The 14,473-nt window shown below is 42.2% G+C and overlaps 1 protein-coding gene across 1 annotated transcript in view; it reads right to left on the reverse strand.

Moving 5' to 3' along the window:
* Positions 1–10,118: 10,118 nt before the first annotated feature.
* LOC137524545 (cytochrome P450 2K1-like) overlaps positions 10,119–14,473 on the reverse strand; it is a 64,146-nt gene continuing 59,791 nt past the window's right edge. Inside the window, exon 9 of the mRNA XM_068244535.1 lies at positions 10,119–11,288. Within this exon, the coding sequence (XP_068100636.1) occupies positions 11,101–11,288 (188 nt within the window). The 3' untranslated portion in view covers positions 10,119–11,100. The remainder of the gene's footprint in view (positions 11,289–14,473) is intronic.

Raw genomic sequence — 14,473 nt, forward strand, 5'->3', positions numbered from 1 at the left:
TACTGTTACACCAAACATTCACCATATATATCTAGAGGTGTCCAGAGGTTAGCACTATATCTGTATTATTGGTGATTCTGCAGATCATCCATAATCAGTAGAGTTGGGCCGAACGGTTCGCCTGCGAACGGTTCCATGCGAACTTCCGTGGTTCGCGTTCGCGTCCCGCAGGCGAACTTTTGCGGAAGTTCGGTTCGCCCCATAATGCACCATGAGGGTCAACTTTGACCCTCTACATCACAGTCAGCAGGCTCAGTGTAGCCAATTAGGCTACACTAGCCACTGAAGCCACTCCCCCTCTACTAAAAGGCAGGCAGCGGCGACCATTACGGTCACTCGTGTGCCTGCATTAGTGAGAGTAGGGCGAGCTGCTGCACACTCTCTCATAGGGAAAGATTAGTTAGGCTTAGCTTGTCCCTGGCTGCATACCTGTTCTGTGAACCCACCACTGCATACCTGTACTGTGAACCCACCACTGCATACCTGTTCAGTGAACCCACCACTGCATACCTGTTCAGTGAACCCACCACTGCATACCTGTTCTGTGAACCCACCACTGCATACCTGTTCTGTGAACCCACCACTGCATACCTGTTCAGTGAACCCACCACTGCATACCTGTTCAGTGAACCCACCACTGCATACCTGTTCGGTGAACCCACCACTGCATACCTGTTCTGTGAACCCACCACTGCATACCTGTTCAGTGAACCCACCACTGCATACCTGTTCTGTGAACCCACCACTGCATACCTGTTCTGTGAACCCACCACTGCATACCTGTTCTGTGAACCCACCACTGCATACCTGTACTGTGAACCCACCACTGCATACCTGTTCTGTGAACCCACCACTGCATACCTGTACTGTGAACCCACAACTGCATACCTGTTCTGTGAACCCACCACTGCATACCTGTTCAGTGAACCTGCCACTGCATACCTGTTCTGTTCAGTGAACCCGCCACTGTATACCTGTTCTGTTCAGTGAACCCGCCACTGCATACCTGTTCTGTTCAGTGAACCCGCCACTGCATACCTGTTCTGTTCAGTGAACCCGCCACCGTATACCTGTTCTGTTCAGTGAACCCGCCACTGCATTCCTGTTCTGTTCAGTGAACCCGCCACTGTATACCTGTTCTGTTCAGTGAACCCGCCACTGCATACCTGTTCTGTTCAGTGAACCCGCCACTGCATACCTGTTCTGTTCAGTGAACCCGCCACTGTATACCTGTTCTGTTCAGTGAACCCGCCACTGCATACCTGTTCTGTTCAGTGAACCCGCCACTGCATACCTGTTCTGTTCAGTGAACAGTTTGGTGTGTCAGTGTGAAGCAGTACCTTAATTACACTACCTGATTGATGTATACACATGCAAGATGTTTTAAAGCACTTTAGGCCTGTCATTTAGCATTCAATATGATTTCTGCCCTTAAAACGCTGCTTTGCGTCAAATCCAGATTTTTCCCGGGGACTTTTGGCGTGTATCCCACTCCGCCATGCCCCCCTCCAGGTGTTAGACCCCTTAAAACATCTTTTCCATCACTTTTGTGGCCAGCATAAATTTTTTTTTTTCAAAGTTCGCATCCCCATTGAAGTCTATTGCGGTTCGCGAACTTTAACGCGAACCGAACCTTCCGCGGAAGTTCGCGAACCCGGTTCGCGAACCTAAAATCGGAGGTTCGGCCCAACTCTAATAATCAGGTATAGATCTGTATTCTTGGTGATAGTGCAGATCACCAATAATCAGATTCTCTCTGTGTGCTGACACTGATCGTTGCACAAATGCCTGAAAATGACCTGTGAAATCCTAAAGGTACCTTAGCACCTAGGCTGCAAAAAAGTGTCACACATGTGGTATCTCCGTACTCAGGAAAAATAGTATAATGTGTTTTGGGGTGTATTTTTACACATAGCCATGCTGGGTAAGAGAAATCTCTCTGTAAATGGACAATTGTCTGTGAAAAAAATAAAAAAAATCTCATTTACAGAGATATTTCTCCCACCCAGCATGGGTATGTGTAAAAATACACCCCAAAACACATTATACTATTTCTCTAGAGTACAGCGATACCACATGTGTGGAACTTTTTTGCAGCCTAACTGCTCTAAGGAGCCCAAAGTCCTATGAGCACCTTTAGGCTTTACAAGGGTGCTTACAATTTAGCACCCCCCAAAATGCCAGGACAGTAAACACACCCCACAAATGACGCCATTTTAGAAAGTAGACTCCCCAAAGTATTCAGAGAGGGGCATGATGAGTCTGTGGCAGATTTCATTTTTTTTTTTGTCACAAGTTAGCAGAAATGGAAACTTTTTTTTGTCACAAAGTGTCAATTTCCGCTAACTTGTGACAAAAAAATAAAATCTTCTATGAACTCACCATGCCTCTTAGTGAATACATTGGGATGTCTTCTTACCAAAATGGGTTCATTGGGGGGGGGTATTTAATCTATCCTGGAATTTTAGCACCTCGTGAAACATGACAGGTGCTCAGAAAAGTCAGAGATGCTTCAAAATGGGAAAATTCACTTTTGGCACCATAGTTTGTAAACGCTATAACTTTTACCCAAACCAATAAATATACACTGAATGTTTTTTTTTTTTTTTATCAAAGACATGTAGCACAATAAATTTGGACAAAAATGTATATAGAAATTTTACTTTATTTAAAAAATGTCAGCACAGAAAGTTAAAAATATCATTTTGTTGACAAAATTCATGTCTTTTTTGATTAATATAATAAAAACTAAAAATTGCAGCAGCAATCAAAAAGCACCAAAAGAAAGCTGTATTAGTGACAAGAAAAGGAAGTAAAATTCATTTAGATAGTAGGTTGTATGACCGAGCAATAAACCGGTAAAGCTGCAGTGGTCTGAATGGAAAAAAAGGCTCTGGTCCTTAAAGAGACTCTGAAGCGAGAATAAATCTCGCTTCAGAGCTCATAGTTAGCAGGGGCACGTGTGCCCTTGCTAAACCACCGCAATAGCGCCGCTAAACGGGGGTCCCTTGACCCCCAAACCGCCCCTGCTATCTATGAGGTCTGAAGCGAGATTTATTCTCGCTTCAGACTCTCTTTAAGGGGTGAAAAGACTGTGGTCCTCCAGTGGTTAAAATACATTTTCAGCACTCTGCTATTGAAAAAGTACCAAAAGGCAGTTGAAAAAGTACTGTCCAAATTATTTTCTTGGTTGCTGGTGGCTATTGATACTCATTCGGATTTTGCGGAGTTTAAATTTCTGTGTTTGTGATCAGAAATCGGAAAACGGATTTCTACAGGAATATCGTGTTTTTGTAACTCTGTAATTTTAGCCCAATTACAGAGCTCGGAAGCTTTGGACAAATCAGAGACTGCAGAGTCAACTCTGAAGTGTTTGGCTAATCAGAGGGTGCAAAAATAACCCCCCCCAACAAAAAAAAAAGACTCATCGAAAAACAGAAATTGTCAGAATCGTTAACTGGTATTGGTGGAAATTGGAATTCCTGCAGACTCAGAAATCGACATTTCCGACCATCCCTACTGGTGGCTTGAAAAACATTTTATTGACGATGTGAAATATCATCTGGAAGAAATCTTAGGAGAAAACTTGACTCGGATCTGGCCGATTGTCTCCTTGCTTGACATAATGGGGAATTAAAAAAAGAAATCTGCCAAGACTTTATAAAAAAAATAAAATTTAGGGCAAACATTCATCATTGGGGACAATATTGTAATGATCTGCTCTGCTGTCTGCACAGGCAGGCAGCCTTTTGACCATTTTTCAGGTCTGCATGCTGCAGGTCCCTGGAAAGGAGACCTGTTTTCACTCTGCAAGTTTCAGACTTGCTGTTCTGGGGAGGGATTTGCATTCACTCATCTGGTGATTGATAGCTCTGCCTCTTTTGAAGGCTTGCAGTATAAATGCCATTTCCTCCCAGAATTCCCTGCTGGTCATAAAGGTTTGGTTCTGCTGGACTTACCTTGAGTTTCAGCCCCTCTGCTAATTGTTTGCTAAATATTGTCTTAGAGTAGTTATCCTTTGGAGTGCACTAGCATTCCTTCTAGCGCAGTCAGGTTGTTTATTATCTGTATTGCCTAGTTCTGTCTTATCTGTTGCGATTGCACTTTCTTCAACGGCGGCTGACAGTGAATCGCTCTGTCTGTTGGGATTGCATTCGCCCTAGCGGTAGAGGTGGTGGATCTCTCGGTACTCTGTCTTGGAGTGTAGCCAGAGCAGCGGTTGCTACTGGTTACTCCTTCAGTCTGTCTTGTCTAGCACAAACGCTTGCTGTTGTCTGGTGTGAGGCAACCAATTAGTAAGTGTTGCGTTATTTGTTTGTCGTCATTTTCTGTGTTTCATTTGTTAGTCAGGGTTGGTACGCTTTGTCGCTGTTGCGCTTAACGTGCGGTGACCGTGCCTTGCACGCACTTTGTCGCTATTAGCTTAACGTATGGAGACCGCGTGTAGCTAGTCCAGTCTGTTCCTTCATGTTGGATTACAGTTTGTTAATTGGTTCTGTCTTTATTCTTACTATGATCGGTCTTTACTCAGTCTGTTGTCTCTACTAGCAATCGCCATTCTTGCGATTGCTTTCTCACTTGGTCTTCGCTGTTGTATGTCAACTGTCGCCGGGTGGTGACTAGATTGGTGGACATACATACATTCTGTCTCTGTGCTCACTCTCTCTCGAGAGGCTATCTTGCTCTGTATTGCTTCAATTTGTACAATTGCTATCTGGCATCTGTGGCTGTGCAGAGGGTTGATTCCTCTGCACTCCACAACTCCATCTGCCGGTTGGAATTCCTCTCTACAGGTGCATTTGCATCAAAACTGGGTTCCCTTTCCAAGCGCTTGTGGAGGGTTTCCGCAGTGTCAGCGCACATGTTGTGCGCTGACCTTGGAGATAATTCCACAATCGTTACAGAATGACCAGCCAAGCCGAAATTCCCAGTGTAGAGGGAATTTCCGATTTGTACGATTTTGACGAATATGGTTCTTGTACCTTTAAGAGGTTTAAAAAAACTAGACTCTGAAACCAAAGAGGACTTTCTTTCTGAGTGTGTAAGATTTTTTTTTAATCCTGCATTTCAGAGTACTGATTCATCCACGTGGGCTCTCCAAATAGCTTATGTTCTATTGCAAGGAGATCTGTTTCAGTGGGCTTATGAGATTTTGAAAAGCAATTCCTGGAATGATAATCCTTATCAGTTTCTTACATTATTTTTTTCTCACTGGTTTAAACTGCCTTTCTTACCACCTATTCTTGATGAGTGTGTACCTGCAAATCAATCAGCTGTTCTATCCATTCCATGCAAAACCATTCAGTTTGATAATGAATGCAGTAACAGCTCCCTTGCATCTAGACAGCAGCCACCTATAGTGGCTAAGACTAAGGGGAGAAAGTCTAGGAAGGCTTCCCAGCTGAAAGATCCGTTGCAGATAGCAACTGCAAATAAAAAAACATATTTCTGGAAAGTCTGAAATTTGGAACACACTTGAATGTGATAAGTCCAGAGAAACTTCAGTCTCAGATTTTATTACCCCAAGCAATAGCATATGTGGATCCTATGATAAGCAGAGTTATTCAGTATATTAAAGGAGTAAGAAAATCTATGCATGTTCCTGATCCCAACCCGTATGAGTGTTACCTTGATACAGGGTTGTTTGAGCCTCCATTTGCTCCATGGGAGATTGGGGCTTTGATTGAGGAGTACGATATTGATTGGAAGGCGTTTTGCGATTTTTACATCGCAGAAAGCGAAGAGATTCTTAATGCTTGTATTAATTCTGTGTACACTTTAATTGAATCTGGTGAGTGTGACGAGTATTTTGTGGATCCGGTGATTTGTGTGTGGCGGACGATTTTGTATGAGTTGCACACACACCAACCAATTGACTCCAATAAAGAGACAACCTTGTGTCGGATGATTGTTCCTGCCTTTCTGGGGTAAAGCAAGTGAGTTTAGACTCTGTACGATCTGAAATGAATGAGTGTGCTACTGTTGTTGACACCAGCGTGAATTCTGAAAGATTCTTTACCATGGCAACTGCTTGTGTGGAGTTTGAATCTGTGCGATCTAATGCCTTTTTCTCAGGTGTTCCTGCAAATTATGATCAACATGACTGTGTCAGTTTTGTCAAAGATATGTGGGATCCCTTGTCAATTAAAAACAGATCTTTTTCTCCCAGTAATTCTTTAAGATCCTTCATCTATGATCCTGCTATGGGGAAAATTCCTAAACTATGCAACCTCAAGAGTTATGTTAATGTGACTAATAAAGTTCCTCATGTTGTTGTCGCAACTTCTTCTGTAAATAAATCTATGCCTCACTCTGTTCACACCTGTGAAAACCCATTGCCAGATGAAAGTTGTTCCAATATTCCTGTCCTGAACATTTTACAATTTGGTCCACAGATTTTGGAGTCTTGCGCTTTAGAAGCTTCAGTTTCACAACCGAAAGCGATCTTGGATGCGCAAATTTTGTGTTCTGACTTCCATGATTCGACATTGTTAGCCGAGTCTAAGGGTGAGACAGCGCTTTGGTTTTGCGAATCTGATACTGAGGGATCTTTGCTTTGTCCAGGGAATATTTCTGTGAGCCTGCCCTGTACCATGAATGAAACTGATGTCTACTCGCACTGTCATTTGTGAGTCCTTTTCTTGCTCTGAAGAGGGTGCTGACTTTTCACCCTGTACTCTGGATGAGTCAATGTTGCCTTGCATAGAATCTCCTGCAGTGAGCCCGGCGGCTCGTCTAGGTATTGCAACTATTCTCACCTGTTTTTCTGTCATTTTGGAATTGCAGTCTAGTTTGACTGCTATGCAGGATTCTGCGTGCAGTGAAACTAGAGTCAGGGAGTCAGTGTTTGTTTCAGTAGATATTCCTGTGCATCCAGTTCATGAGAATGAAATTCAGTCTCAGTGTATTGTAGAACCATCCCTGGGACATCTGCCCTGTCTGCAGAATGTATTTGATGTTTTGCCCTGTAACCTGGATAGTTCAGAATCCTTGATTACTTTGTCAGAAAACTTGGGGAATGATGTTCCTGAGGTTTTGTTTGATGTTCTGGAGGCCTCTGAGTTCCTTCCAAAGGGTGTAGAACTTTTGGGAGATGCCTCCTGCCCCCCAGGTCCTTCTGAGGTATTGCCCACTTTAGTAGGCATTGCTGTTATGCTGACTACTTTTGCAGCTCTTGTGGAGCTTCAGTCATGCGTAGTCAATGATGAGTGTTTGTTAGATACAATTACAGTCACAGAGTCTAAGTCTGAGTCCAAGTCTTCTTTTGAAAGACCAGTACTTGTGACCACTACTCGTGATGATTTTCTGCCCGGTCCTGGTTTTGATCTTGTCGTGACTGACTCTGAGGTTTGCAGTTCCTTGACATGTCCAGAAGTTTCTCTTGTACTAGTGTACCCAGATGCGCTCTGCGAGCCAGAATGCCCAAGTGTGTCTCGTTTGCCAGCATGCTCAGATGCTTCCTCTGTGGAGACATGTTCTGATATTGCCTGCCTGCCTGCATGCCCAGAAATGGTCCCTAAAAGCCCTGATCTTGATGGTTGTCCTGGTAACCCTGAATCCGGAATTGTCATAGGTTCCATAGGGGTTCTTGATAGTTCTCCATGTGAACCTAAAGAGCATTCTGGCCTCTTGGGATCTCTGCGGAGCTTCAAAGTGTTCTGGGAGATTCTGGGAGAAATGTATCTTGATACCCTGGATTGGATCAACAGTGGCTTCTGTGTTGATAGGGACACTTCTAATGGGTATTGTGGGAGGTTTGGTACTTTTGGACAGTGCCTGGAAGGTGGTGGGTATTGCTTGGAGAGTTTCGATGGGTTCTTCTCTGGCATTCGCAGTTCTGATGGGTGTCACGCTGAGACTTGTAGTACTGATTGGCATGTTTCGGTGGGTCGATTTCAGGAGGATTGATTCGCCACGACCTTCATGAGTCTTCAGCCAGACTGTTTTGTTGGAAATGTTAGTTTTGTAGGACGTCTGGTAGCCGTCCCTAGAAACGGGGGTACTGTAATGATCTACTCTGGTGTCTGCACAGGCAGACAGCTTTTTTACCATTTTTCAGGTCTGCATGCTGCAGGTCCCTGGAAAGGAGACCTGTTTTCACTCTGCAAGTTTCAGACTTGCTGTTCTGGGGGAGGGATTTGCATTTACTCATCTGGTGATTGATAGCTCTGCCTCTTTTGAAGGCTTGCAGTATAAATGCCATTTCCTCCCAGAATTCCCTGCTGGTCATAAAGGTTTGGTTCTGCTGGACTTACCTTGAGTTTCAGCCCCTCTGCTAATTGTTTGCTAAATATTGTCTTAGAGTAGTTATCCTTTGGAGTGCACTAGCATTCCTTCTAGCGCAGTCAGGTTGTTTATTATCTGTATTGCCTAGTTCTGTCTTACAGTATCTGTTGCGATTGCACTTTCTCCAATGGCGGCTGACAGTGAATTACTCTGTCTGTTTGGATCGCATTCGCCCTAGCGGTAGAGGCGGTGGATCTTTCTGTATTCTGTCTTGGAGTGTAAGCCAGAGCAGCGGTTGCTACTGGTTGCTCCATCTGTCTGTCTGTTGGGATTGCATTCGCCCTAGCGGTAGAGGTAGTGGATCTCTCGGTACTCTGTCTTGGAGTGTAGCCAGAGCAGCGGTTGCTACTGGTTACTCCTTCAGTATGTCTTGTCTAGCACGAACGCTCGCTGTTGTCTGGTGTGAGGCAACCGATTAGCAAGCGTTTGCGTTATTTGTTTGTCGTAATTTTCTGTGTTTCATTTGTTAGTCAGGGTTGGTACGCTTTGTCACTGTTGCACTTAACGTGCGGTGACCGTGCCTTGCACGCGCTTTGTCGCTATTGCCCTTAACGTGTGGTTACCGCGTGTAGCTAGTCCTGTCTGTTCCTTCGTGTTGGATTACAGTTTGTTAATTGGTTCTGTCTTTATTCTTCCTATGATCTGTCTTTACTCAGTAATGTCCAGTGGAAGCCGCCAGATTCAAGAGAGTGGCGAATCGGGACGGTAACAGGTGGACGCCATGCCCCTCTTCCTTTACTGACCTGTATATTGGTAAGCACGAGCACTTTCTTTCAGTGTCTTGACGCTGTCCTATGCACTATCTGCACTTTATTTTTTCATGCTGTTTGCACATTTTTCTATTCCTGTCCTTCTATGGGATCTCTTTTGCACTGATTAATTGCACACATATATATTGTTTGGTTTACACTTTTATAGTGTTGCTGCTACTGACTTTTTCCACATTCAATCGTTCTGTTGATGGCTACATGTATTTCACATTTGTGTACGTTGTTTGAGTGGTCAGTAATTAATATGGATTATTAGCCCTATGGTTATCATGTTATTATTGTATTATATATTATCCATTATTGGTTTGTTTTGGCATGGCTGCCTTCCAATGTTTTTAAGTGTTTTTATTAATTTTGTTGAATAAAGATTTGATTACATTGATACATTTTTTTTGAGTGGTGTGGTTTGTATAGGGAACTTCTATTTCTTAATTGCCCATGTTAATTGGTTCTGTCTTTATTCTTCCTATGATCGGTCTTTACTCAGTCTGGTGTCTCTATTAGCAATCGCCATTCTTGCGATTGCTTTCTCACTTGGTCTTCACTGTTGTATGTCAACCGTCGCCGGGTGGCGACTAGATTGGTGGACATACATACATTCTGTCTCTGTGCTTATTCTCTCTCGAGAGGCTATCTTGCCCTGTATTGCTTCACTTCATACAATTTCTAACTGGCATCTGTGGCTGTGCAGAGGGTTTATTCCTCTGCACTCCACAGCTCCATCTGCCGGTTGGAATTCCTCTCTACAGGTGCATTTGCATCAAAACTGGGTTCCCTTTCCAAGCGCTTGTGGAGGGTTTCCGCAGTGTCAACACACATGTTGTGCGCTGACCTTGGAGATAATTCCACAATCGTTACAAATGTCTAAATGCATGAAGGTTTCAAATGCATCTGCAGAAACAATAATAGTAAAGAAAGTATAAATACCATACCATACTGCCCAGGAAAGAGATGCATTCTGTCTCCTAGAGAAGAATATACTTGGCAAAAGCTAAAAGATTGTTCATCAGTGAAAAAGCCATTGTTTCAAAGCCAACAAAAAAAGACAGACTGCAATTTGGGTCCATGGAGACAAAACGTTTACTTTCTGGAGAAATGGCCTCTGGTCTGTTGACCATCATTACATTTAAAGGAAAAAGGTGAAGCTAAAGAAACTTACTAGTCCTAGTTTATTATCAGTGATTACTGATGACAACTGGCAATAAGCCAGTTACAGCAACCATTACAGCAATCACCATGTTTCCATCAACAACGGGGTAAGCATAGAGTGCACTTCACTGCTTGGATGCAGATGTTTGACAATTACATACTTGCATTACATGAAAATGACTTACTAGATGCCAGAAAGCGTGCTTTGCTGATTCACTGCCTAGGAGCAGAAGGACAGTGTATATGCTGGGAGCAGATGAAGCGTTTGCTTTAGCCCTCACTGCATTAAAGAACTTTTTTGCTCCAAAAATAAATGTGGTAGCAGTAAGATAAAGATTGGTTCTAAACCTGGTACTAAACCTGAAGCATCTTGTAGATGTTCTCCCCAAATTGTGTCCCTGTTGTACCTCATGTGTCCTCCTGCGTCCTCTTCTGCCCCCATGTATCCCCCCTTCTGTCCCCTATGTGTTCCTCTTTGGCCCCCATGTGTCCCTTTCTGTCCTACGTGTCCCTTTCTATCCCCCATGTGTCTAATTCAGTCTCCCATGTGTCTCCATCTGTCCCCCATGTGTCCCCTTTTTTCCCTTATGTCTACTCCGCTCCCGCTCTGATTGTGTCATCAGCAGAAGTCAGAGTCAACTTAATGAATGAAAAGGAGGAGGAATTTAAACCTTCTGTATTGTTCTTGGAATAAAGACTTACTCTTTTGATTGTAACATTGTGGCTTTTTTTGGTTAGTAACAATCCAGGGAGGTGTTAAAAAGTGAGTTGTAAAGCATTCAGCTTAAGTATACATAAACTTGCATTAGTGGGGATGCAAGAGGTGTGCTACACTACTCTGCACAATCTATACTACAACACATGCCATTAAAAAGGAAAATACTGTTGATTTTGACTAAGAGTTAAGCTTTGCACACAACAAGTATGGCTGAGGCACTAAGAGGAACCCAACCATAGGACTGAGATCTATATCTTCTCTAGAAACCCCTGGAGGTGGGTGAAAAGTGAAGGTTTGCAGAAGTCCAGTGAAAAACAGAAAAAGTTCTATTTTGGCTAAACTTTCTCCAACACAAATTCTTCTCCCTATGAAGGAAAAAAAAAAAACCACGAAAATATGTTTAGGCACTTGCCATAGATAGGAAGACATAAGCATTGCTGAAGACTTAAGTATGCAAACAAAATATGTTTTATTTTAAAGCCCATCTTAACCTCGGCAGGATTATTCCTGACAGAGTGCATGTAGTAAGGATGGTTTTACCAAAAATGTATAATCACACATAGTGCTAATTCACTAAACATGCTTTCCTTACTAAAATTTAGTGGTGAGCTATTACAGTGGTGAGCTATTACACTCCAGTCCTTAAAGCGAACCTGAACTGAGTAAAACTATTTAAAATAAACACATGCGGTAACTTCAAATGAACATTACATAGTTACCTTGCTATCAGTTCCTCTCAGAAGCTCACCATTTTCTTCTGACAGTGATCCCTTCCAGTTCTGACAACATTTTGTCAGAACTGGAATATATCAATTACTGTCAGTTATATATATCAGTTGCTGTCAGTTATAGCTGAGTGGACAACTGATGTGCCAGGCACTCACCATATTTCCCTATGGCTCAAGTGGGCAATGCTACAATTTAACAGCTTGCTGACCAGGAAGCTGTTATGGGGTAATGGCTATTTTCAAAATGGAGGACGGAGAATTCCTGTGATTACAGACAGCATGCATGAGAGGAGAAAGAGATGGAGGAGTACACTACATGGGAGGTAACTATGATGCATGTATGTTTATTCTGACTTTTAATTTTCCGTTCAGGTTTTTTTTAAGATATCACCTCTGTAGTTATTCTTCCATGCAGTAGATAGGGAGGGAAGGAGCATACACAAGCAGGATGTAGCTCCACCCCTCCTACTATCAGCACTATTACAACTAGCCTGTGTAGGACAGCCAGGGAAGGAGAGAGAGGCTGTGGCTGTGTGTGTGCGTATGATTCTGTGTTGCTGTGTGTGAATGTGTGTGTGTGTGTGTGTGTGTGTGTGTGTGTGTGTATGTGTGTGTATGTGTGTGTGTGTGTTTATGTGTGTGAGTGTGTGTGTGTGTGTGTGTGAGTGTGTGTGTGTATAGGTGTGTGTGTGTGTATAGGTGTGTGTGTGAGTGTGTGTATAGGTGTGTGTGTGTGTATAGGTGTGTGTGTGTGTGTGTATAGGTGTGTGTGTGTGTGTGTGTGTGTATAGGTGTGTGTGTGTGTAGGTATAGGTGTGTGTGTGTGTAGGTATAGGTGTGTGTGTGTGTATAGGTGTGTGTATGTATAGGTGTCTGTGTGTGTGTGTGTGTGTGTGTGTGTGTGTGTGTGTGTGTGTGTATGTATAGGTGTGTGTGTGTGTGTGTGTGTATGTATAGGTGTGTGTGTGTATAGGTGTGTGTGTGGTGTGTGTGTGTATATATAGGTGTGTGTGTATAGGTGTGTGTATGTGTGTGTGTGTGTATGCATAGGTGTGTGTGTGTGTGTGTGTGTGTGTGTGTGTGTGTGTGTGTGTGTGTGTGTGTGTGTGTGTAAGTAAAGGTGTGTGTGTAGGTGTGTGTGTGTGTGTGTGTGTGTATAGGTGTGTGTGTGTGTATAGGTGTGTGTGTGTGTGTGTGTGTGTGTGTATATAGGTGTGTGTGTATAGGTGTGTGTGTGTGTGTGTGTGTGTGTGTATAGGCGTGTGTGTGTGTGTATGTATGTATGTATATATATATATATATATATATATATATATATATATATATATATATATATATATATATATATATATATATGAATTAACATCCTGGCCCAAATGCAATTAGCTTTTTCATCTGATTTTTCTCCTAGGGGATAATTTTTCATTTTCATTTGAAATAACCTTTCAACATTTTGCAATTGAATAACTACCAAAAATAGTTTAAGAAGTACTAACAATTTTGTTTTGAATATGTTCTTGCTTGCTGGAGGTTTAAAAGGCATTTTATTGACAAGTTTGAAAATATCACTTAGGAGAAAATGTAGTAGAAAAAAATTAATTGCATATGGGCACCTGTGTTTAGGAATTATGTTGTTATTTCAAGGATTGAAACCTTAACTTTAGAAACCACTCTTTAACTTAAGGACAGAATCCATATTTTAAGGTGTGCGTGAGGTAAACTGCTTAGTGACTACGAAAATGCTTTATCACCATCGTGATAACAATAAAAAGAGCACAGAATCATTATTAAAGAGGAACTCCAGTGAAAATAATGTAATAAAAAAAGTGCTTCATTTTTACAATAATTATGTATAAATGATTTAGTCAGTGTTTGCCCATTGTAAAATCTTTTAAATCCCTGATAAATCCCTGATTTACATTCTGACATTTATTGCATGGTGACATTTTTACTGTTGGCATGTGATGTAGCTGCTGCAAAACGCTATTGCTAATCGCAAGCGCTAGCATTTTGTATGAGCAGTTTGTCAGCAGTTTCATGAGCGTTTTAGGAAGGGATTTTACAAAGTGTATCAATTTGCCAGCGATTGTGTAGCGATTAGCGATTAGCGTTTTAAAGTCTGATTGGTCCTTTCAATTAATTTTAATTTTGTTACAGTGTGTGGTAACGTTAAACCGCTAGCAAAATCGCTCCATGCAGGTTTTGATGAGCGATTAAGCCAGCGTTTATATACTTTACACTGAAGCGTTAACGCTCCCAAAATGCTGCATGTCCTGCGTTTGCGATTTGAGGAATCGCAAATGCTCCAGTGGAAGTTGCCCGATCCAATTACATTAGCTGAGAGTTTTGGCAAAACGCTAGCGTTCTGTAACGCTCCAAAAAATGCTCTCATAATCGCCCTTGTGGGTTCCAGCTCTAATACATGCACTGGAAAACACTACCAAACTCCCAGTAGTGTCCAAGGGTGTTTTTTTAAGGTATGTTCCTGGTCCTGGATAGAAAAGGAAATCCCTGCTATATAGTGATGTTCCTGCTTGGGAATTCTTCTAGCGATTTCTCTCTCATGCCCTTTGTCTTGTCTCTGTCAACATCAGAGTTTGGATATTCTAGAAACTCAGGTCAGAATATGCTAATAAAGTTCATTTTAAAGTCTAGAATAGCATTCTGTTATCACCTTAGACAACTAATACATAACAGCTCAAAGAGCAACCCCAGTGCTAGAAAAGCATAAAGACTACAAAAAAAAAAAAAAAAAAAAAAAAAAAAAAAGAAAAAGAAAACCATAAAGGACTAAAAAAAAAAAAAGAAAAAAGAAAAGAAAA

Source organism: Hyperolius riggenbachi, chromosome 7 (genome assembly GCF_040937935.1).
Source record: "Hyperolius riggenbachi isolate aHypRig1 chromosome 7, aHypRig1.pri, whole genome shotgun sequence".
Classification (NCBI taxonomy): domain Eukaryota; kingdom Metazoa; phylum Chordata; class Amphibia; order Anura; family Hyperoliidae; genus Hyperolius; species Hyperolius riggenbachi.